Source organism: Cyprinus carpio, chromosome B6 (assembly GCF_018340385.1).
Source record: "Cyprinus carpio isolate SPL01 chromosome B6, ASM1834038v1, whole genome shotgun sequence".
NCBI classification, from domain to species: Eukaryota; Metazoa; Chordata; class Actinopteri; order Cypriniformes; family Cyprinidae; genus Cyprinus; species Cyprinus carpio.
The window spans coordinates 23,897,084-23,923,247 of record NC_056602.1 but is presented as its reverse complement, the minus strand read 5'-3'; the positions used below and the strand labels follow the sequence as shown (position 1 = coordinate 23,923,247).

At 38.3% G+C, this 26,164-nt stretch overlaps 1 protein-coding gene across 2 annotated transcripts in view; it reads right to left on the bottom strand.

Annotated features, from left to right (window-relative positions):
* Positions 1-17,702: 17,702 nt before the first annotated feature.
* Positions 17,703-26,164, bottom strand: part of LOC109057228 (contactin-4) — an 89,065-nt gene continuing 80,603 nt past the window's right edge. The window contains exons 12-17 of one of the 2 annotated variants that reach the window (XM_042726382.1): positions 25,153-25,387; positions 24,728-24,843; positions 23,526-23,706; positions 21,409-21,521; positions 18,883-19,051; positions 17,703-18,726 (exon numbers count right to left, since the gene is read on the bottom strand). In XM_042726382.1, coding sequence (XP_042582316.1) covers positions 18,632-18,726; positions 18,883-19,051; positions 21,409-21,521; positions 23,526-23,706; positions 24,728-24,843; positions 25,153-25,387 — 909 coding nt within the window. In that variant the 3' untranslated portion in view covers positions 17,703-18,631. The remainder of the gene's footprint in view (positions 18,727-18,882; positions 19,052-21,408; positions 21,522-23,525; positions 23,707-24,727; positions 24,844-25,152; positions 25,388-26,164) is intronic. The other variant, XM_042726381.1, reaches the window with a different exon arrangement.

Sequence of the window (26,164 nt, the reverse complement as noted above, 5' to 3'; positions counted from 1 at the left end):
TTACCTTAGACCTGCCCTGGGTGAGCTGTCATCAGTCCGCCATTGTTTAACCACCAAAGCAGATGTAGACAAGAATGTCTCCTAAGCAATTGAGGTGTTTTTTTTGTTGGATGTAATAATGAACATAGCAGTCGTCATTTACTCCTGACATCTGAGCCGCTGAAGACGCAGTGGATTACTTTTGTTTTTGAAGGGAATGCCCCCCGATCTACCTAAATGTGTCTATCTTTGCGCGAATCAACCGTGATCCAGCCACAACAGAAGAAGTGAGTATAAGGGTGTTTAATGAATCTTTGCAAATCGCCTTTCCTAATAATGTGCTAATTATCAAGTTTCACAATGAATGTGGCTAAAGTAAACAGTCCCTCATAGAGTGGCTCGGAAGAGAGGGAAGGGGTGAGCAGAGCTCATTTGCATTTAAAGGAAAATGCTACAAAATGGCTTGCTCTGAAAATAGCTATTTTTGACAGGGAAAAAAGGGTGTTGTTTTACAAACTATGTTACAGACTTTTCATTAAGACCCTAAAGAATCATATCAACTTGTGGAAAATGGGCATCCTATGACCCCTTTAAAAGTGCCCAGATTGCAGTTTGTCAACTTTGTGAAAGGTAATTTTATTGCAGCGTGAGCAGAAGACAGTAACCATGAGAGAGATAACATTAATTTTCATCCTATTGTTTACCACAAGCAGACATTAATGCTAGTAATGCAGTTTTGCTTTAGGCCCAGACTAGTGCACATCTGTAAAACAAAGACCAACAGGAGATTCTTTTCCACATATGATATAATGAGGTTATACTATTTGTCTGCATTAAGCTGCAAACTGTATTTTTATTTTTAAGCCATTTATCTGGGTTACAGATGAGGATAATCCAGTGTTAAAGCAGTCAACCAAATGATTTAATATTTGTTCATCAAATATTCATGATTTAAGGGATTATTTGGCTTCTGGTGAAACTACAGTAGGCTCATATTTAAAACCACTCAATTTCATTAAGGGTACAAACTTAATATTGCAAATTTAGATTTAATAGGTCTATTTTTTTCCATATGCAGGTAAAATTTCAAGTCTTCTGAAGCTACTGTATATGATAGCTTTGTTTTGTTGTTGTTTGATTTTTTTGTTTTTATGAATTAGTGGCTAATTTGTATGAATTTGTACCATATCATACTCCGAATGTGTCCCACGGATGCAGGGTTATTATTAACTAAAACTAAAAACCATAAAAATTGTATGCTGGTGTGGATGCTAATACAGTTATCTTTATAGTTATTGTTCTTGATGTAAATGGGCCTTACTGACAAATTACTGACAATTTTTTTTTTTAAAGAAAATATAATCAAATTTAAAAGAATTACAAAAACTATAATAGTATTATCAATGACACAAAACTAACACTTTTTTCATGAGATCGGGTTGGGAACAGACTAAAAAATTATTGTATTCACTGATGTTAACCTAGAGCAATCTCAAGTTCGAATCAAGTTCAAGTTATACATGTCCAATCATTTAAACTTAGATCTATCCTAGATCAGTGATTTGGAAAACTAGGTATATGCACACAGCAAATTCTCTGAAAAAACTGGCTGAACGTGTTCTTGACAAATGATGAAGTTTGAGACCAATGAGACTGCTCAGCATTATCGCTCTCCATCCTTGTCCATAGACCAGCCAAATTGAAACAGAAGGGCCCATAAGGGAGATGGCACCGTTCACTCATAATTTACTCTCATTCAATCATTTTGTTGGATACGTCTCCCAGGAGTCAGTCAACTGACATTCTGACTGGTAGCGGGATGTAGACACGTTACAGGAAAGACCCAAAACTAATTCTGCCAGGAAAACCACTTTGGGGCCAAAGCTATTTTTTACAATTTAAGCAGAGGAGGTGATCAGAGGTGCACAAGGAGCCTAAATATGAGGTTATTGATATTAATGCAACAAATCAAAGATTTGAAAGCAAGCAACTACAATAAAGTTCAGTAATCAAAACAATTATCACATTTGCAAGTCATTCCTAGCTTTACACCCAAACCGTCATTCTAGGAAGTAGATGGTTCTCATAATTTCATTACTCGGCCAAGCCTTTATCCGCGCTAGCGTCTCTCCTGAAAGCGAGCGTCTGAGGGGGTATGTCGGGCTCAGTATGAGGAGGCTGGTTCACGGTCTGCTGCCAATGATAAGCCTCCTGACTATTATTCATCTTCACCGAGCAATAAGGCAGCAATTAAGCACTTTAATTTACAGAGCAAAGCAGCTTTGAGGAGCCATACATCACCATGTTCCACTGCACGCAACACTTGTTTGCTTCAGCGTCCATGATTGGTTGAATGATTCCGGACTGTGCTGAAATAATCAAGGACGTGTAGAATTTGATCTGGATGTTTCTTGGTATTATTGCTTTAACGGTGATAAAACTGAGCTTTAAGAGAGTTTCTAACATGCTAGCGCTAACAGCTGGAAGCTAATGAATGAAGCTCATGCTCATAAATCTCCACAGGGGATGTTCTACAACAGTGATCCCATCAATGAGGTCAAGGCAAAAAAGTCAGCATCATGACCAATATGATTCAGTGTCAACTTAAAATGACCAGAGGAATTAGCATGGCCCATTGCTTATTTGATAATGTGTTTGGAATATTCTATTTTATTTTATGCTGCTATTTTCTTAACAAGACAAAGGAGTTGTAAAAGACTGGCCTATCAATCTTGTTTTATGCAAGCCCCTAGGACAGAATATAACATATAATTGAACACTTAATTTGCATGTACAGTAAATCCATATAATTCCATATCACACTTTAAATAAAAAACACAGTGCTGGGTAGTAACTGATTACAATTAATCTGGATTATGTAATCTGATTTAAAAAATGAAGTACTTGTAGTTGGATAATATTAGGTTTTAAAATGCTCATAATCAGATTTCAGTAACTTTTTTACAGATTATGTGCATATGTGTAATCAAAATTCAATTACTGAAATTGAGCAGGTAAATAGTAAACAGAATGCATACATTTGTGAATGTAAAGAAGTAGAAATAAAATAATAAAATGAATTGAAATTCAAATAATTTCATAAACCATAATTTTAACTACAAAAAAAGTATAGATTTATAAATAAATTTATAGATTAAATTTAATTAAAATTCATGAATCGAACAGGAACCAATTCTTCAACTCTGAATTCTGCAGGATCAGATTGTGATAAAGCCAGAGGAACCGATTTATAACAAATCTGAATGTAAATGAGAATGTAAATGAGGCTTATTCAGTTTCCTAATTAATATGAAATTTCATTCCCCTTACTAGCTAGGTGTTATTTTGTAAACAATCATCTCCAGTCAAGAAGCCGTCATGCCATAGGTATCACAATGATGACAAAGTGTATAAACCATGCTTCATTTCAAATAAATTATTCCACGTTATTGATGCTCAGTGCAATCAGTTTGTTCTCAATAGCGTTTGATTCCAACATAAGACGTGGATTTCGCTGAAGAGCTGGCAGCTGCTTAGAGGAGATAGGGCTCAGACCTTTTCTGTTCTTGTTGCACAAACAGGATTACTTTAATCAAGTGTCGTAGCTGGAATATTTTACTATCTCAGCCTCGTCACGTCTCTGGTTTTCCGCTGCGGCTTTTGAAATGTACAGATTAGGGGCCATTCTTACAACTTCCATACATTAATCTCCATAAAGAACCCATACACATGGATATGAATACAAATACGTTAAGGGCTGGGATGTCAAAATGCATTATGGAGATAATTGGAGTCACTGAAAATGTCTAAGAATACAAATGACAAAGAATACAAATGACTCTTTTCACATTTAGGTGTGAGATCTAATCTTAAATATTTCAATGAAATCGTATCATCTTGAATACATGCTTTGACATTCATCATAACAAATATAACTCTTGCATCAAAAATTCCCTCTTTCAAGAGTCTGGAAAGAAACAAAAACACCTGTAAAAGCTTTGATCTATTTTTACAGAAAGCTCAGAATATAACAAAAGAAACAAGTTTTATGCTATTATGAAATACATATTCTTTAATCTACTGATAAATATGACAATAATGCGGACACACACATCAGAAGTTGTGAAAGGTGCTTTATATAACTATAATACTGTGTTTCTGTCAGTTTTCATCAAGGCTTATGACACGTCCTTCATCATGCAATGCAAATCTTTAAATCCGCTTGATGCTTGAAAATTACACTGCATACTGCTAAAAAAAAAAAAAAAAAAAAAACATGAAAGCAAAAAGCTGAAGGTAGAAAAGTTGCATCAGTGTTTACCAGACGTTTTGTCTTATGCAATACAATAGCCATATCATTAGGCTTGTGTTTCTTTTCAATGTTGTTTTTTTTTTTCTGACTGACAAACTGCACACTTATAAATAAATAAATACATAAAAAAATGAAATGTGTGCATACAGCTCTATGAGAGGAGAACAAATCAATCAATCATAGCAACATCAAGCTTAAAAAGAGAACAAAAAATAGAACATCCCTAATTTACACAACACCAAAATCATAGTGATGAACAACAGCATTTACCTAAATATTCCTACAGTATATGAAAAAAGATGACCTACAATACCAGGCAGGGACTCAATGAATCTTTTTTGGAATTTGTTCATTAGCCATCCAAACAAACCAAAAATAATTATGAATTAGACTTTACAACAGCATATGAGAAAGAATACTGCTTTGGACAAACCAAATCACCAGAATGCATCAGACTTTCCAAACAGAACGATTCATTTGAATGAATCATACTTCATCAATCTGAATCCATAAGAACGAATGGTACTTTATTAACGAACCAATTCCCTGGATTAATTAGGACTTTCCAAACTAAAATTAGAGAGAAATTAAAATGACCTCTTATAAAATCAAATATGTTATAACAAAAATAAGCCAAAGGTTGATGTTCATCTTCTGTAGTAGTTGCTCTATTGATAAAACAGGACAATTCATTATGGAAGACCAAAATATGACTTTATTGACATCCTTAAACTATCTGCCTATTCTCTACCTATTACAAACGTCTCTTAAAAGGAGATAAAAAAATGAAATAAGATAACATTAGTTAGGATAGATTCTGAAGCAGAATTGATTACACTGAGCATATCAATGAAAATAAGAATCCAAGTTACAGAAAATAAACCTATCCAATCACATTTTTTCATTCACAAGCAGAGAGTAATGATGAACAGCAGTGCGCTCTCATGTAAAGTCTGAACTGAAGATTGGAGTCACAGTCTTTGGTTCAAATTGAGTTCATGGCTTCAGGTTCAGCCGAGGGTTGCGCTTACCTTAACAAAGAGCCTTCATGGAGATGAAAGATGAAAGAATATATACGGTGAGATTGTCTTGGAATGAATTTTCACGTTTCAAAGGTTGGCCCAATATTTTTTTGTAGGCTAAATACAAACAATTTCAAACTTGGTAACACCTTTGAATTAAATATGTTTATCCATTGCTGTATGTTTTAGTAGGTACTGGTACAATTAAAATAAATAAATAAATAGAAACCAATTGATGAGTTTTTTTCTATCCTGTACTGACTTGCTTTCTTGTTGTTTGGAGTGGGACAAAGCAAGAGCCTGCCTATATTTTAAAATAACCAGTAGCCTTTGGTTTTCATTACAGTCGTCAACCATGATTTGTTATTGCTAGCCAGGCATTGGGGATTCAGGATCAGGCATTGGCCAATCCATATTGCCAGTTAGCACCTGCAGGTATACATGGACCTCCATTAATATGGAGTTATATATGGTTTATTTAATTGTATTATATATATATATATATATATATATATATATATATATATATATATATATATATATATATATATATATATATATATATATATATATATATATTAGTTTTACAAGCAACAAATTTGTCAATATATTATATTCTTTAATAATCCACCATCCTTTACTGAAAAATAAACAAATAAATAATAACCCGATCATATCACACTGTCTGTATCCAATAGAAGTCACCCAGAATGGGAAGGCGGGGGATAGAGGCACAGAGAGAAAGCAGACAGATATCATGTTTTCATAAGACTAGGTGGACAGCTTTTAAATATTTGTCTTTGCAAAATCACAAGAGTGGTTATAGGACAGTCTGAAAGTGGCAAATGTAGAAGATAGAGAGAGAGAGAGAAAGAGGGAGAGAGAGAATAACCCTGCAGACTGTCAGTCATCTTCTCCGGTTCTTTGCAGGGAGAGGGGGCTCCCAGTCTTTTTAATTCTCTGTGAATCTTCTGTCCATCACCACACTTGATCCCTGCTTTAGAGCTTGGCTTAGACTCACGCACTGTCACTTTCCTGACAAACTACACCTATGCATGGAGAGACGTCATAAACTGTCAGGAAAAACTCCTCTCAAGAGAAAGAGGAAACCCATACAAATACTCCATTCACTTTTCACTGTATACGGGCACTGAACGACTCTTAATAATTCAAACTAAAATCTTTTGCAAGCAAGTTTGAGGAATTGAAATTACATGGCAAAATGACTAGTAGCTCTAACGAATTGGCTCTGAAGTTTTTTGTTATGTTTAACCTCATGTTAGTCTTTTAAACCCCCCAGAGGCTCTGTAGGCTGTTGGCTGCAAGCTGCAGGTAGGCAATTCATGTAGAGGTTTTAATTTGACCTAAAATTAACCATAACCATTTTCTAGGGCTTTGACAGCACCCTACTTGGATTAGCTGTTTTAATTATCGCAAATGTCAAGCGGGGCTAAGAACCTGCTCACAACAGGCTAAAAACACCAAACAAAATGACTGGACCAGTGACACCTTTTTCTTGAAGTGAATATATTCCCACATTGCAATGAATTCCCTGAGACATGCTGATGATACAATAACTGATGACAGGTGAAAAACCTGAAGCAATCGGTGAATCAACTCCAGTATGTCAAATTTCCTCTTAATGGCACATGATTAGAAAATGCTGTAGTAAAAAAAACAGATGTTAAAAATACTTAGAAGACCTCTAAAATGTAAAAAATGTATTATTATTATTATTATTATTATTATTATTATTATTATTTTTATTTTTTTTTTTGTTGTTGTTATTTGGAAGTATTTATTACTAAGTATTTATTATTTGAATATTAATTTTTGTATATTTTTTTTTTTATATTTTTTATTTTTTATATTTTAATGCACACTAAACTCTACTCTAACTCTACTCACACTATATGTTTTTGGAAGTAAAAATGCGTGAATAATCTTGGAATAACCACAAATTAGAAATCTGTATTTCTTAACAAGATAATACAGTCCTTTTAAAATATTTTAAATTAAATATATTTTTGGATTTAACAGAATAATACATACTTTTATTCTAAAAAAAGAAATATTTATGAATAACCATACAGTGAAAATCTGTATTACTCAACAAGATAATAAAGTCCTTTTAATATATTTTAAACACAATATATTTTAGATTTAATGAAATAATCCACACTTTTATTCTTTTTTTGTAAAGTGAAAAAATGTGTGAATAACCCTATAGTGAAAATTGATATTGCACAACAAAATCATGCAGTCTTTTTACAAAAAATATTGTTAATACTATGTCTTTCATACAGGTCACCCTACAATTTACAGCAAAAAGTGTTAAAGTGATTCACAGAAATCCCTCCATGACAAATCACATTTGAGTATGTTTTATTTAATAGTATTTTCAAATTATATTGAATAAGTTTAATTCCAAGTCCTTATAAGTAAATCAATATGTTTAGATTTGACAATTTTTCAAATTATAGGCAAACTAAGCTGAGTTTCAAAACTGGTTTGTTTATTCATTTTTTTAAATTTTTTTTTAGAGGATCTTGCCGTTAGTCTACATTGTTTGATCAGGTTTTGTGCGCCTGTTCTTTTTAATATTCACCACGATGTCAAAAGTAAGAGTCTCTCCAAGCCATTTCTTCTGTTCAGCTGACAGGTGAAGTAATGGCCCATCTTTCCTCTAACTTCTAATCCTGTTTTCTCTCTTCCTCGGATGCTGCCTTTTCCACAGCTTGGAGTCTGGGGACAAGCTTTGTAAACATGCAACCTTCTCTATTCACGCCAATTTACAGGCCTAGCAGCCCAAGGCTCTACTTTGCAGCTTATGAATGCTTTAACCTGGCTTTCCACACCTCTTGGTAATTTCGTCTAGTTTATCTTCTTTAGACCACATTTTCTAACCCTCCCCCTTTACGTGTGTCATTTTCGTGTGAATTTACATGCAGAAACATCGTGACCACATCAGCTCCATGAAACACAGAGAACTCTTCCTGATATGCTGCCATGTCATCACATTCTGCTGGTGTGCAATTGTCAAATTTAATGATTGGTTTTGCATACCAAATAAGACTGTGATCAGTTTGATTGAAGTGGTTGAACAAATGAAGAAATATTCTAAGGCATGGGGCAATACAAAGGACGGTTTCTCCTTGGCGTTCACGCACGTCTTTAAATTGCCGCATGACAAGTAAGTAATACAGCAAATTAGGAAATTGTGGCAGCCTCTCTTTAGATCAGGTGCCACTTACATCGGTGTATTAATGGATAAGGGAGAGCGTGAGGAATTCTCAGTGTGAATACATTACTGCCATTACAGAGCTGATTGCACTTATGAATTACTGCAGGCACACAGGTAACATGATACTGTAAGTTAAAATTATATTGTAGATGCATTTAAAATAATGCTTACCTATTTGGCAAGAATATGCTTGGAAAATTAATATATTTTATAACACCATAAATATCATTTAAATAGAATCTGTCGTGTTTAGGATGTTGGAAAGCATGTGGTGTATTTAAAGCACATTATAACACATTTTTACACTCATAATAATAATAATAATAATAAAAATACACTTAATAATAATAAAAAATGTACATAAGTAATTCAGTTAGAACAAATATTTAAGAAACAAAATAAAAATATAGTCTTGGGTGCTTCATAAAGAGTTATATTTATTTAGAATTACAGCATTTAAAGCAAATATTTTGGCACCTCTGAAATTAAACAATCTAATTTAAAAGTATATACGTTGGATGAGGTCTTTTGATATACCTTCTCTCTTTTTTTTATATTGCATTAAAGGATTTATGTGTTAGCTTAATGATAAATAATCATTTTTACTATGACTTAGATGTGTGGTTATAAGTGCATGAAATAAATATGTTAATTTTGACATTCAACAATGACATTTCAGTCATAATTTACTCATCCACCTGTTTTTAATTAAACACAAAAGGGGATGTTTTGCAATATGTTCACACTGCTTATTTATATATATCAAAGTAGTATAGTAACCACATGCTGCACCCCCCCCCCCCCAAAAAAAAGCAATAAAGTTGGCATGAAATCAAAATCAACCGTATTTATTTTCTTAAGGCATGCTGTTTGTTTTTATGAGAATGATTCATCCATGCAAATTAAAATGCCATTTATTATAAAACATCATTTATTCCTGTGATTGCAAAACCAAATTTTCAGTCTTCAGCCACATGATCCTTTAGAAATCAATCAGTCAGTCAAAGTCAGTCAATTCCATTTCATTCTGACTTCAAAGCATCTTAAATGTAGTCCTTATGACTTTGACACACACACACACACACACACACACACACACACACACACACACACACACACACACACACACACACACACACACAAATCAAATCTAAAATATTATTTTTCTACATATGTTATGCATTTTGATTACAGAATAAGTGAGAACCAATAGTGTTTGTCAGCACTGATGTTAAACTGGCATGATTCATATGGAATTACCGAGTAATGTTTGGTTGTACTATTCCTTTAAGAGTGATGCAATAGTCCTCATTAAAATTAGAACATAGTAGCACTCTTATCTCAATTAAGTTTTCCCACAGACTCATACGGTATATACTTCTGGTGGTGAAATTTGTTTTATGGCCCTCACCTGCTTGCACTTGAAACCAGCTAAATAGGGTGCCAGGTTTCTCATCCACCCTTCAATGCTACGACCGTCTGCTCAACCTTTCCCTTTAACATGCCAAACTTCTAAACCATTCATTATCTTACCAGTTTCCCTCCTGTGCCACCGCACACTAACAAGTGAACTACGACAGCCCTGTTCTATCATTGAAATGATTAATTTGAATAGCCAAAGGTTTCCTCACAATTATTTCTCCATTTATATATCCGAGGGCCTTTATAAACTGCTATGGCTATCTCTGAAAAATCTGGGCCACATTTTCTCCATTCATTTTTGCATAAGATCCATTACATTGCTGTGGGGTAGAATTTTTAATCTGCCCCACTTCAATAAGCACATCTCTGCCTACCTTGAAAATATTGTCAAAAAGGGATGTGGTTATTATTTATCAGTGCCAGGATTGATAAGATGGGTCCGAGAAGGGTTGCTAAATGTGTAAAATGTAAAAAATGCCTGCCCCCCCCACCCCCACCCCCCACCAACAGACAACGTAAAACAAAGACATAATACAAATGGAAACTGAAACGATTGCTTTTCTTTAGAGCACTGAAGCCTTTGTTCTGGGCCTCAAAGTGTCTGTCATATGCCATACTGGGATCGTACTGCAATCAGATAAGGTAAAACTCCCTTGCAAAGCGAGCAAGGGTTTATTACAGCCATTTTGTGAGATTATGCAGACACATTGGCTTGGCAAGAGTAGTGATTAGGCAGCAGCCTTCCCATGTCTCGCTTCCATATGGGTCTTTACAGCTCCAGTGAAGCCATTAATTTAGGAGGATCAGTGCGAGAAATATCAGTACCCACCGAAATTTGGTCAGACTCACAGGCACTATTGAAGGGCACCAAATGACATGCAAGGAGGACTTCCAAAAGACTCTGTGACTGCTCCCGTTTCAGCTGGACTAGTACTTATGGTTAAATCCCCTGGTAGCCCAACAAGTCGGAGCGGTTCTCAGGAGATTACATCCGTGTTCGCACACTTACCTGTCAGTGTTCCTGACAAGCTTATTCCTCTGAGCTCTTGGAATAAACTCCTACACCTTCACTGTGAAATCTACTTTAGCAAACTCCATTTCACACCTCAACTGTAGCCCGGTTTCATAACTTAATGTCAAATGTTGGTAAATAAACATGTAGGATGATGCTTATTGAGTGAACCTTCCAAAAAAGATACAGACATGTGGCTACTTCCAGTTTTTTATGGTGGCTCACTAAACATGCGACTGAGGTTACACTGTTTTGGCATTGCAAACGGCTACAATATCATAATTAAATATACGGTAATTATAATATCAGCACCTTCAAGGACATTTTATTGATTAAGATGTACAGTGTAGTCCAAAAGACCGCTTTGAAAATCTGGAATTCACCCCCACCCCCATTTACATTCAGAAATAAAAAGCATGTTTTTGGACTTTGAGAAAGTTTAAAAACAAGATATTTGAAAGAGAGACAAAAATGATCAGTTATAAGACGCTTTAAAGGAATAGTTCATCCAAAATGAAAAATTGATGAAAATTTACTCATTAAAAGAGTCCTCAATAATACTGCTTTCTCAAATAAGTTAAAGTTGCTTCATCTGAATCAGGAGAAAAATGTATGTCAAGATACATTTATAAGCAACAACAACAACAAAAATAAATGTCAGTGGATTTTGATGTGAGGGCGGGGACAACTGAATTTTTTGTCACTAGAGGAAGCATATTATGCATATTATGGATATTTTGGCCAGAAGCAACACTTTAAAGTTAAAACATTTTAAAAGTGGATTTGTTTGTTGTTCACAAGACCTTAACTGATGGGCCAGAGTCGTGTGGATTACAGAACTTGTGGATTGTTGAGATTTTTTTTTATCAGATGTTTGGACTTTCATTCTGATGGCACCCATTCACTTTAGAGAATTCATTGGTGAGCAAGTGATATAATGCTAAATTTCTCCAAATCTTCTAATGAAGAAACAAATACATCTTGCATGACCTGAAGTTAAGTACATTTTTAGCCAATTTTCATGTTTGGGTGAACTATTACTTTAAATTCCATTGAAGCACAAGATGCTTTTTGGATGCTGGATTAGATGATCAACATGTTTTACACAAACTTCTTGAGTTCATGTCAGTTCAGTTAATGGGAGACATGCAAATATGAAGAAATTCATGTTATGCTGCACTTCAACATTTCAATTCAATTGCTCTGATGATTTAATTTGAAGCGAAAATATAGCTGCATTTAATTAGAAAAATGCAAAATAGTACCATTTTTACTAGCACACTCAGACTTTTGGATCCACAGTATATATATATATATATATATATATATATATATATATATATATATATATATATATATATATATATATTTGTAATTTAAATAACTGTCAGTAAGTATGCCTGCCGTCTTTATGCTCTCATCCAGCAGAGACTAATTTCAGTCTATTGGTAATTACCAATCAGTATGCAAGTCTTTGAAGGAATCATCTCCAGGCAACCATATATATCAACCAAGCTCTATTCCATTCATCAAATTAGAATGAAACGTCTCCTCCCAGATCAAAAATGCTGTAGTGCGTATTGGATGCTATACTGTAGCTAATCATATATTTGCTCTACATATATTTCAATATGAAATTTTATTTAATTTATCTCTCAGAGATTGTACAGGGTTAATACAAAGGTATTAAATAGGTCAAAATGCTTACATAACAGCAAAAGAAAACACCAGATGAATATGTTACATTTATAAAATGCAAAATTTCAAAATAAGGCAAAAATGTGGATACTACTGTATAAGGTGATATACTATTTCAGCATAAAATGTTCATGATAAAAAGTAACATACAAATATAAAGAAACTAAATAAAACTTAAATTCCCTTTCAGTCGGTGACTCTCGACGTCACGTCGTTGACTGACGAATTGGGATATCGCTTCAATAGACCAATCTACTATGAGTGTAAACTAAACGAGCCAATGCACATTGGCATGCAATTATTGCATCCAGCTACCGCTGATCACAGCGTGAGTATAATAAGGCAGCAGGTGCAATGCATACCAGCTTTTTGCTTTGGAGCCGAGCGTTAGTATCGTGAAAACTATGAGTTCTGCTCAACTGTGTGTTGTCGAGATCAGCACTGCACTTCAGGCTGCAACCCCCTGTTTGTGTTGCAAGCGGCCAATTTCCTGTGCGCCTCAGCACTAAAAGAGCTTTAAAGAGCAAATTTCTTTCACGGTAAATTTCTTTAAAAGAGCTTCAAGATTGTCCTTAAGGATGCTGTTTCACCCGTGAGTTTCTGGGTGCAGTCGTTACCTGGCAACGGGTGATGGTCATGATCGCTGCCTCACATGTCTGGGCATCAAGCATGCTGAGGTGGCCTTCGTGGATGAGTCATGTTCCCACTGCGGGAAGGTGACCATCTTGGAGCTGCGAACCAGGCTCTGCTACCTTCAGGGGGGCGGAGTCCCGTTGCCGCTGCCGCGATCTGGGGCTCGTTCTGGGGGCCAACAGACGAGAACCACTTCCAGCAGTAGCATGGGTGGTTTGAGGATTACAGTGGTGGCAAACCCCACAGGGAACCAACCCTCTGGGGACCATCACTCTTCTTGCACCTCCGATCCAGTGGAGCAACCCATGGAATGCGCCTGGCCCTCTTCAAAGAGCGTATCAGCAGTATCCAGTGGGCCTCCCCCTGACCAGATATTGATCTCAGCATCGGAGGGAGAGCTGTCAGATGAAGATTTGGCAGCGCTGCCGCCCTCTGTGATGGTGGCAAAGCCTGAATCGGATCCGGAGAGGACAGCTTTGCTTTCCCGGGCCGCCGAGAGGGTAGGGCTCAAGTGGAAATCTCCAACGCGTCCTGAGCCCTCGAGGAGGTATGATTGGTTTCTCGAGGTGGCTCGCGCTGGTTCTCAGTGCCCCGCCCCGGTGCCTTTCTTCCCGGAAGTGCATGACGAGCTCACCAGGTCATGGATGGCACCTATTACTGCCAGAAACCGGCCGGTGGGCTCCTCCTCCCTCACCACCCTCGACGGCGGTGCAGCGAAGGGGTATTTGGTGATTTCCCCCAGTGGTGTGGGCGGTAGCAACGCAATTGTGTCCTAAGTCTGCCTCCTGCTGGCGGGGAGACCCGGTGCTTCCTTCCTGGGCCTGTAGGCATTCGTCTGGTCTAGCCGGCAGTGCCTATATGGCTTGCGGGGAAGCTGCTTCCACCCTACACGCTATGCCGTTACTGCAGGTGCACCAGGCCAAGGCACTGAAGGACCTGCACGAGGGTGGTCACAATCCGGAAGTTCTGAAAGAACTTCGAACCGCCACTGACCTCGTGCTCTGGGCGATGAAGGTCACCGTGAGTTCTCTGGGTTGTGCGATGTCCACGCTTGTGGTCCAGGAGCACCATCTCTGGCTGAGTCTGGTTGAAATGAGGGACGCTGACAAAGATCGGTTCCTTAATGTCCCTGTGTCCCAGACCGGCCTCTTCGGTGACACAGTCGAGAACCTGGACCAGCAGTTCTTGTTTGGTGAGGAGGTGGATGGGTTTGTCCGGCATTTTTTGTTTTGGGGTGATGGTGCTTAAGGACGGCTGCAGTGCCCTAGCCTGCTCGTCACCGAGGGCGGCCCCCTGCATCCGCTCCCGCCTGTTTTGCTGGCTTCTGCGGACCATCAGCCTCGGCTATGCGATTCAGTTTGCCCGGCGTCCCCCCAAGTTCAGTGGTATCTGCTTCACTAAAGTGAAAGCGTCCGATGCCCCTGTTCTGCGGGTAGAAATCTCAGTCCTATTGGCGAAGGAGGCGATAGAGCCGGTCCCTCAGGCCAATATGAGGTCAGGGTTTTACAGCACTTACTTTTTTGTACCCAAAAAAGGATCTGCGAGTTTTGAACCGGGCCCTTCATCTGCTACCATTCAAGATGTTGATGCAGAAAAGCATCTTCGGGTGCATCCGTCCCCGAGATTGGTTTGCAGCGATTGACCTGAAGGACGCATACTTTCATGTGTCGATCCTTCCGCGCCACAGACCATCTCTGCAGTTTGCGTTTGAAGGACAGGCATATCAGTACAAGGTCCTGCCCTTTGGGCTGTCCCTGTCTCCCCGTGTCTTCACGAAAGTCACAGAGGCGGCTCTTGCTTCCCTCAGAGAGCAGGTTGTTCACATCCTCAACTATCTAGATGGTTGGCTTATACTAGCACAGTCTCGGGATCAGTTGTACGAGCACAGGGACCTGGTGCTCTGGCACCTCAGCCTGTTGGGCCTTCAGGTCAACAGGGAAAAGAGCAAACTCTCCCTGATGCAGAGGAATGGAGTTGGATTCGGTCAAACAGACAGCGCGACTCACAGAGGAACTTGCACGGTCGGTGCTAGCCTGCTTGAATGCATTCAAGGGCAGGGCAGCGGTCCCACTGAAACTTTTTCAGAGGCTCCTGGGGCATATGGCAGCTGCAGCAGCACTTACACCGCTCGGCCTGTTACATATGAGACCGCTTCAGCACTGGCTTTATGGCCGAGTCCCAAGGTGGGCGTGGAAGCGAGACACTCACCAGGTACAAGTTACACCAGCCTGTCGCCAAACCCTCAACCTGTGGTCAGATCTTGTGTTCCTCCAGGCAGGGGTGCCCCTAGAGCAGATCTCCAGGGACGCTGTGGTTCACACGGATGCGTCCACCACTGGCTGGGGGGCCACGTACAACAGGCATGCAGTCTCAGGGGTTTGGACGGGTCCGCAGCTACATTGGCACATCAATTGCTTAGAGTTGTTTACAGTGTGCCTTGCCTTGAACCGTCTCAAAGGTCGCTTACCAAGCAAACACATGCTGGTCCGATCATGCATAGAGTTGTTAGCAGTGCACCTTGACTTGCAAGTTGTTGTGTGATCTGGTCACATGTCACAACTCGCCCACCACCTCCTCCTTTGGAATCGGAAGGTTCTGAGGTCACTTCGTGCAGTTCACATTCCGGGCCTGCTCAACTGTGCAGTCGACGAGCTGTCTAGAGCAATGCTCCCGGGAGAATGGTGACTCCATCCCCTGATGGTCCAGCTGATTTGGAGACAGTTCAGAGCGGCTCAGGTAGACCTGTTTGCTTCTCCAGAGGCCTCTCACTGCCAGTTGTTCTACTCCCTGACCGAGGGAACACTTGGCACGGATGCACTGGCACACAGCTGGACGAGGGGCCTATGCAAATATGTGTTTCCCCCAGTGAGCCTTCTCGCACAGACACTGTGCAAAGTCCAGGAGGACGAGGAGCAAGTCTTGCTAGTGGCGCCGTATTGGCCCACTCAGACCTGGTGCCCCGAACTAGTGCTCCTCGCCCCTCCTTGGCCCATTCCTCTGAGGAAGAATCTACTGACTCAGAGACGGGACGCTGTTTGGCACCCGAGTCCAGACCTTTGGAAACTCCATGTCTGGTCCCTGAATGGGACGCGGAGGTTCTAGGTGACCTACCCCAGGAGGTAGTGAACACAATCACTTTTGCAAGCACCATCTATGAGACATGCTCACGCCTTGAAGTGGAACCTGTTCGTTGAGTGGTGTTCTTCTCGCTGAGAAGACCCCCGAAGATACCCGATTGCGGTCATGCTTTCCTTTCTGCAGCAAGTGTTGAAGCGAAGGCTGTCTCCCTCCACCCTCAAAGTCCAGGTTCCCACTATTGCTGCGTACCATGACCCCATGAATTGGAAGTCTTTAGGTAAGCATGACCTTTATACCCTCTTGGGACCTGACTCCAATGCTAAAATCACTACAGCAGGGCCCATTCGAGCCGTTGCATTCAGTTGAGCTAAAGTTTCTTTCATTAAAAACTCTGTTCCTGCTTGCACTGGCCTCCATCAAGAGGGTAGGGGACCTGCATGCATTTTCGGTCGACGATTCATGCCTAGAGTTTGGGCCGGCTGACCTTTAAAGACCAAGTGGTGAACCTGCAAGCACTGCCCCTGGAGGAGGCAGACCCAGCCCTGGCTTTGCTCTGTCCCGTCCGAGCACTGAGATGCTATGTTGACCGGACACAAAGCTTCAGGACCTTAGACCAGCTCTTTGTCTGTTACGGAGGCCGGCAGAAGGGGAATGCCATCTCTAAGCAGAGGATGGCCCTCTGGATTGTGGATGCCATACCCCTGGTTTATCAGGCTCAGGGTGTGCCCTGCCCGTTCAGGTTGTGAGGTCACTCAACTAGAAGTGTTGCATCCTCCTGGGTGCTGGCTCGTAGTGCCTCGCTGACAGATATTTGTAGAGCTGCGGGCTGGGCGACCCCTAACACGTTCGCTAGATTCTATAGCCTTCGTGTAGTGCTATAGCAAGTGCTGTAGCATCCTCCTGTGTTCTCACCTCAAACGGGTAGTAGCACCGAGAGGCCCTGCTTAGTGTCGGCTTGCTAAAACTGCTCCAGAGTGTCCGTACTGTAGACCCTGTTGAGATCCTCCATCACCCTAGGCAGCCTGATGCGGCGGAACGTTGCTGTACCACCGCTGAGCCGCCAGGTCACCGACTCGGCTCCTTAGCGAAAACCTGGTATGCATTGCACTTGCTGCCTTATTATATTCATGGCAGCGGGAGCTGGATGCAATAATTGCATGCCACTGTGCATTGGCTCATTTAGATTACACTTGTAGTAGACTGCTCATACCATATGTAACCAAGATGTATATATATATTAGTAGACATATATATATATATATATATATATATATAGATGTATATATATATCATTATATATAATTGTGATATTTAGAAAACATGAAACCAACAGAGGGAATATCTGTTTAAGCCAAGATCTGATGACACACTTTGGTCTCATCGTCAAGCGTAAAAACTCTGCAGATGTCTGCAAGAAATATTATCACAGGAAGAAAGATGATGAAGAATCTTTGAGAGATATCAGGAAGGAAAACGGTTCAACTGTCTCCCATAGCATAATGTGAATGACAGAGGAAATCATAATTGAACTGATGAATTATGGGATGAATTTAAAGAAACAAGAAATGTGTTTCATAAGAAATCATCAAATGATAGACTTTCGTAATTGTCCAGAACAATAATTCATACAAATTTATGTAATTATCCAGAAACTATGTATCAAACAAAACTGTAGCTATTCTTCAAAACAATAATATCTCTCAGGGCTTATGCAAAACAACATAATGCATTTCATCTATCTAAAGGCCTTTTTACATACACAAACACAGCGTCTCGACTTGACTGACGGGTGTAGAAGGAAAAACAGCAATTCAAGGATTTCTCTTAAAGATCCAACATTCCTGGTCACTACTGCATTACAGGACTTAATACTGTGCTCAATTTGAATCTCAGCTCTGAACACCTAAGCAAAATTATTAGCTACAAGAGATAGCCTGCTTTTTTGCATAAAATCTACATACAAAAGACGAATAGTTTGACAAAGAGGTAAAACCCATCACAATATAAGGCAATGGAGCTGAGTCACCAATTTCTTTCTAAAAAATAAAAAAAAGGAAAATAACATGTAGCTATATCCACCCAATCCAATTTTTTAAAAAGTATTAAAGCTGAAGTGTGTTTGCAACAATTCTATGTAAGCCATTTTTAGCTTGATTTCTGTTTGGGAAACCATATTGGTGACATCAGTGGCACGGAAATGACTCACTTCATCTTTAAATAAAGGCAAAGTTCTATGAAAACAACCATGACAAGATCAGAAACACTACTCCATGAACATGGGCCATCTTGCTTGCATCTGAGCTGAAGTATCCTCTTGAGTTCAGGCCTGTGATGGAGAGGGATACAAAGACATCACAGACAGGATTATACATAGGAGGCCATTACAAGTGTCAAGCAATTGCCAGGCTAGCAGTTCGATTCTTTGAGTACAAGCTCAAAAATCAGTGTGAACCGCTCTTAATGAGCTCGCATGAAGCCTTACTTGACATCTTTGGAATACGGATGGGGCTGCTGCTGCTGCCGTCTCCTCCGTCACTCAGGGCTTTGATCTGAACGAGCAGGTCCTCTTCTGATGGCAACTGAAGCTCCACGGACGTCCTGTTGGTCTCGACTACGCTGCTTCCTCTGTGCCAATTTTGACGATACACAACCTGGGCGGGAGAAAGTGGGTCAGTGAAATGCAGCTAGTCTGTGCCAATTAGCTTAAAACACTCAAAAATAAGTCACAACAATAACAAGGATATTTAATGATGCACAGCAGCCCAAAACATATTTGAACACTTAATTTTCATGTAAAAAGTTGGAATTGGATTAGATAAAATATATATATATATATATATATATATATATATATATATAATATATATATATATATATATATATATAAAAAGTATTTTTTATGAAGAAAAAAGCACACTTTTTAAGCATAACATTTCATTAAAATAGGTCAAGTTTGTAAGTTTATAAGACAGTTTATTAGAAAACAATTAATTAAACTATCTCTATGTCTCTTTCTCTCTCTCTCTCTCTCTCTCTCTATATATATACACACACACACTGCCATTCAAAAGTTTGGGATCAGTAAGGGGTGTGTGCTTTTTTTTTTTTTTTTTAAAGGAGTCTCTTATTCTCATCAAGGCTGCATTATTTATTAAAAAATACAGACAAAACAGAAATATTATGAAATATTTTTGCAATTTCTAATACTGGTTTCCTATTTCAATATACTTTAAAATATCATTTATTTCTGTGATGCAGCGCTGAATTTTCATCAGCCATTACTCCAGTCTTCTGAGTCACATGATCAAATAAATAAACAAATAAACAATTCCAAACATTTGAATGGTCCTCTATATTATTACAAAAAGTTTCTTTTTTATAAACATAGCACAACATAAAAATTAAACATTTAAAAAATAAATCACCAACAGCAGCATATATAAAAGTCTGTTTCATGCCTTCTCCTTGAAATCTTCAAAACCCAGGTAAAGAGAGAATACAAATTAAATAATCGTTATAAATTCCAAATTGATTTTCAGTGGGAGGATTATTAGTGTGCTTGCTGACATATCTTGCTGTGAAAAATAAAAAAATAGGTTTCACAATCCATAAATCATTTAAATTTCTTTCTTTTTTCCAGATTGACCGTGCAAAACAAATAGACACCAAACTGATATTCTCTCTTACTCATACAGACTAGAAAATGTATGATTATCGATTGCATTATTCTGCAGGCACCTCACAGCGGACGGTTAGGATTGCAAATGAACAGTGCTTCTCCCTCCTGAACCTGTCTTTGGTGAGACCTCGCTAAGCTCGTCGCTCCAGATGGAGGATAGCATCAGAGCCGTCCAGCTGTTCGCCGACCCTACAAACCTCTACATTTCAGAGAGACCGTCGTCAATTAGCTGGCAGCAAATTAATTTGCTAAAAAGAAATGAATCACATAAGACAATTTTTAATCCTCCTTCAGAACATTTCGTGTGAACTCTTGCTACAGATGACTCTGGTTTTGAGCGCAGCAGGAGATCGGGCGAGCTTGTTCTGAAATGTAAAAAAGCCTCTGATTTTTCTGAACTGTATGTATGACCTTGAGTGTAGAAGCGCTTTATTGCAGCTTGTGAAAGGAAATTTGAAAAATGTTAAAAATTACATTAAAAGGCAAATCAAATCTAGACAGTGAAATATATTTAAAAATACCTTTTCATACCTTGTCTAGTCAGATATTTGTTCAGAATTCATTACTTTGAACATTTATTATTTATATTCTTTGCGAATGGTCTTGCTGAAAGCATATACAGTATCAACGAGAGAAACCCTTTTTTCATAATTTTACTGAAAGTTTTGCAAGCAAAAAGGAGAAAGAGTGGCCTTTGCTGAGATGAGAGATTTGACTTGTAGAGGTTTGTAGAGTAACAATTTACAGTAGGTTGCATACGCTAAAGGCGTAGTTCACCCAAATATGAAAATTATGTTGTTCCGAACCTGAATGAATTTCTTTCCTCTGCAGAACATAAAAGAACATATTTTCAAGAATGTTGGTCACCATACAGTTTTGGTTCCTAAAGAAGTCAATGGGAACCAAAACTGTGAAAGAAAGAAATAAAGAAAGAAAGAAATGAAAACCTAATATTAATTTTGGTGTGACTTTTCCTTTTAAGAAGTGTCTTCATGATATTTAACATTATGAAAAATGTCTTTAGTAACAAAAAGTGCTGTATAGAACAAATTATGGGAAACTAGTATTAAATACAATGCTATGCAAAACGATTTGCACTTCAACAAAGAAGTTCAAAGGAGTTGCATGAGCATATCTGGAAAGGCTTCACTAGCACTTCAAATAAAAAATGTAATGAAAAAACATAGTATATAATGCAGCTTTCAAAGGTAATATTCTCAGTCATTTATCTCCGAGTTGTTTTATGTGAAACACCAGCTTATGTGGAACACTGATACAGCATGTTTATCAGCAAAGTAACAGAAGAGCGAGAGCAAAAAAACAGATTACCTTGTAGCCTGTTACTTCTGATTCATTGTCCATCGCCTTCACATGTTCCCAGTTCAGAAAGACTTTTGAGTTTGTCAGGTTCCACTCAATATTCCCCGGGGGTTGACTTGGAGCTAAAAGACATGAATCATATTCTGATTTACTTCCAACTTGTGTAATATGACTGAACAACATCTCCCGTATATTTTGTCCTTTGCAATCTTAACAATCAGCACTTCACCTGCTGAGGTATCATCTAAAAGTAAAACTCACTGGCACGGATTCAATTCAGCTTGGCTCTCACTTTAAATTAGCAGGAATATAAATGGAACTTTAGGAGTCATTTTTATGTAGCAGCAAAAAACTGCTATGAAACAAAGAAACATTGTGCAGAGCATCAAAGGAATATCTTACTTAAAAATATAAATTCTGTGATCTTTTATTCACTCTCTTGTCTTTCAAATCCCTTAATAGAATGTCCAAGCTGATCTTTTCCATTCAGAGACGTTGAATGGTGACCAGCTCAATAACTTAATTTCTGTCCATTTCTCATACAACGCAACTGTATGGATTCTAAAGATTTTTTAAAATATAGTGAAAGAGTAGTATAGACTACTTCTATGATGCTTTTATCTTTTTGGAGCTTGACAGGGCCAAGTCCCCATCCACCTTTACTGTACGACAACAAAGTAGAGTAGACAATCTTCAAAACCTCTCCTTTTGTGTTCCTCAGAAGAAAAAAAAAAGTTGGGTTTGGCACAATGTGAGGATGAATAAATAAAGCCTGAATTTTCATTGTAGACTCATCTATTTCTGAGTATAAGTTCATCATTTTGACACTAAAGAATGAGTTTTAATTCATTATGCGTGACAAACAGGGAAGTTCACATGGAAATAAAGGCAAAAAAACAAAAAAAAAAACAAACAAAAAAAACATGCTGTTGTAATGTATTACAGTTTTTGACATTTTAATGCTGCGTGAATGTCAGCATGCCCTTCTTTCCTTTATTTCCATAACTCACTAACAGTAAAATAGTTGCCCCCGATGTAGGGTTGCTTGGGAGCAATTTCATACATTTTTGTGTTTCCCACTGCATGGTCATGTGCCCACACAAACAATTCTACTTTTCACAGTAATTGAGGAATTTATACATAGTTTAACAGCAATTGAGCATTGAACCAGGGAAAATCTGAGCTCTTTTCTTGTCAAATTTCATGGCTAGGACTTTGTGCACCATATATTCATAGTTTTAAAAAATTGGGGATAATAGTTATCATAATTTGAAGCAATTTAACTAATGATACCAAGCCCCCTGTGTCTACAATACATGCTATTATGATAACTATACTAGATCATAACAGTGGTCGGTGGTATCACAGTATGTTTTGTCAGAGAATATGCCATACAAAGGAAAAAGGACAATCAGCTATCTGCTCCGACACAAAGAAAGAGATCTGTCAAGTTCTTTATTTTAAAGCGCCCTTAATTGTATGCTCAGTCTATTAGCTGAAAATAGCCATAAGACTCCCTCCATTGTAATGTCATAGTTTATCAGATCAGTTTCTGGCTCAGTTAAACACAGTGTTTTGTTCTTGATTATTGGCATCAGATAATGAGCCTATTTAGCCACGGTAGTTTAACAAAGGCCACCTTAATCTCTTATAGTGTTGAGAACACCCCACTAAAATGTTAAAAGGGTAGGATTATGATACTGTCAGGCCCCTAATCTACATTAACTGACAAATATAAATATATTTTTGAATAAACTGGGGTTAATTTTCATTTTAATTAAATTTTTTATGCAACTGCAATTGAAGTGTAAATGCATTCAGGCCACATATGAGTTGTCTTAAAAATACAGTCTGAGGCTTTTGAGGCCCCTGGAAGTCTGAATACTATGATAGAGAAGTTTTGTTATTACTGGCCTTTTTATTTTTTCATTTTGTGCAAATAGTCCATATAGTCTATTAAAAGGCTACATATACATAACAAATACAGAGGACTAAGACAATGATGTTAAAAAGTTTTAGATTGAGTTTGCCAAGCCACAGCATGCCATGCCCAAAATCATTTCATGTCATCTACTCATTTACTGTCTTTGGTTCGAAATCACATTTTTAATAACCACATGACTTACGTGGTTTCTTGGTGGTGATGCTGATGGGTGTGCTGGAGGGTCCGGTGCCTGCACTGTTGTGTGCTCTGACTGATATCAGATAAAGCGTGCTTCCCTTCAGACCCGTGATGTTGACTGAGGTTTCCGTGACCCTTACTCTCTCTGCATCACTGTCAGGTGACCCATCCTCCAACCACTGCACCTGTAATAGTGAAGTGACATTTAAAGAGACATTAGGTCATTTTACTTTTTACAACACATAAATGAATAAATAAATAAATAAATAAATAAATAAATAAATAAATAAAAGTTCTCCATCTAGCAGCTTGCAAGAAACAAAACAAAACAAAAATAATAATAATAATAAAATTATATAGAGATAAAAAATACTTTGAAAGTACTTTTAAAATTGGTCAAATGGTAGAGAAATTGCTTATGTAATATGAACATTTTACGCAAAATAAGTTGAAAAGGAAAGAAACAAAGATATGTCATTTAATACACACAAACACACACACACACACACACATTTATTTATTTTAATGTTTGAATGAGCATGATGTTTCTGCTTGAGTAAGCGTGCTTCCAACCTTGCAGCTAAGAAATCGACTTGAGAAGAATGTCATTTTTGTTCCTGTATTAGCGTTCGATACACTAACTCTGTGACAAAGTCACTGTGACTCGGTGTCTTTTTTTACTACGTTCAATAAACATCTGCACACTGCAGCAAGGGTCTCTGGAAGTATTTGTGGATTTTCATATGTGCTTTTTTTTCCTTCCCGAAGCTGTGAATGACTTTGTGGTTTCTCCACGGAACAACCACGTGACCTTTCTGATGGAGGCTTGTTCGGGTTGGAAGGAGAGAAATGGGCAGAATCCTGTGGGTTTCTCACGCAGTGAGAAATGACCTAGCAGCTGAAGTGTTTGCAGGAGGGGGAATTGATGTATGATGTCCACACATCTGAAAGGTGATTTATATAAGTGCCCAGAAAGCCTGGGTATTGGCGCTCCCTGGGAGACAGGACCAGCTGTGAGAAGACCTCTTCATTCTGCAGATGAGATTGTGAAAAATGTGGCCGGGGGATCGCAGACTCTTGTTGGGGAACAGGAAATTGCACACCCTGCCATCAGCACAGTGCATACATTAAGGAATCTGATTGAGGTGATGCAGCGTGAGGTCAGAGCCTCTTTTTTCCCTCCCTCCATTTATGGTGTTTACATACCTCGTAGCCTGTTACCCGTCCTTTGCTGCCGCTTTGTTGAACAGGTTCCCAGAATACCTCGGTCTCAGTTGCGGACAGAGTGCGGGCCCAGACTCTGGGAGGAGCTACTGAGGGTTCTGTTAATGTCAGACATATAAAAAACCGGGGAATTTTTTTTAAAAACAACAGGTAATGAGAAAAGACAGTTTACAGGATTCATCCAACATCAGTCTTTGGTGCTTAAATGTACCACCTGTTTGCAAGAACTAGGCCTAATTGTGCTGTTGCGAATAAAGAAATTACCATCAAAGTGCACTAACACAGCTGTAGAGGGAGTGTAATTAAAACTTGAAACAGATCCATCAACTTTTGTCATTCCTAAACGATGTCCAATAATGTCCTTGCACAATTTGCATACAATCAACACAGAGCACAAGCATATTAACCTTCATCTGCTGAATATACAATGACCACGGGGCTAAACGGTCCCTCTCCGATCTCGTTGTAGACGCCGACTTTTACTTCAAACTGAGTGAGTGGTGGAAAGGTATCATTTTTATAAATGTATCGCGATGCATCTGCCGAGGCCAACACGCTTTGTTTCCATGTCGTAGTGCCAAGTGGACGAAATGCCACCACGTAGCCAAACTTCTCTCCATTTTGTAGCTCCTCTGGCACAGGCTGTGAGAAATGAGAATTAAAAAATGTTATGTGATTCAATACAGAAAGTCACTTGTTTCATTCCTGTGGTTTTACATTACATTTATGCACTTGGCAGATGCTTTCATCCAAAGCACTTAACATAATTTAATGGTTTTAATAAAGGAAAGAACTACAATCCCATTAAGCATTTTGTTGCAAAATCTGCATACAAATATTTAATATTACAAGGATAAAAATATTACTTAATTTATTTTATTACCTGATCACATCGTGTGCATACATCACAGCAGAAAAACAACATTACCCATGATGCTGTGCAGAACTCTCCACCAATCAGAAAGTCGCTGCCAGCAAATCACACCAAAAAAGCTTCTCACATGATGCACCATGACTGATATTAAAATTTAACTATTTGTATACACATATGCATATTTTGCAACAAATATATTGTGTCTATAGATAAAATTAACAACTTTAAATTAATAGTTTTATGGGATTGTAGTTCTCTGCTTCATGGGATTGTTGTTCTTTCCTGCACTAAGTCTTTAAGTACGCCTTTGTCTAATTTTCAAATACTTTTTTGCTTTGAATAAAATTTTATGTTGTTGTATTCCCCTTGTAGCTGGTTGGGTTGGTTCATGGCTTATAATGCTTTAACAGAGACTCTTAAACATTTCTATGAAAAAAAAAAAAAAGTATGAAAAAATACTACAGGAACCAATGCTGCTGAAAAAGTGGGCACCAATCAGATTAAAGCACCAGAGCTAACTGTATAAGTAATTTTATCAATATAAT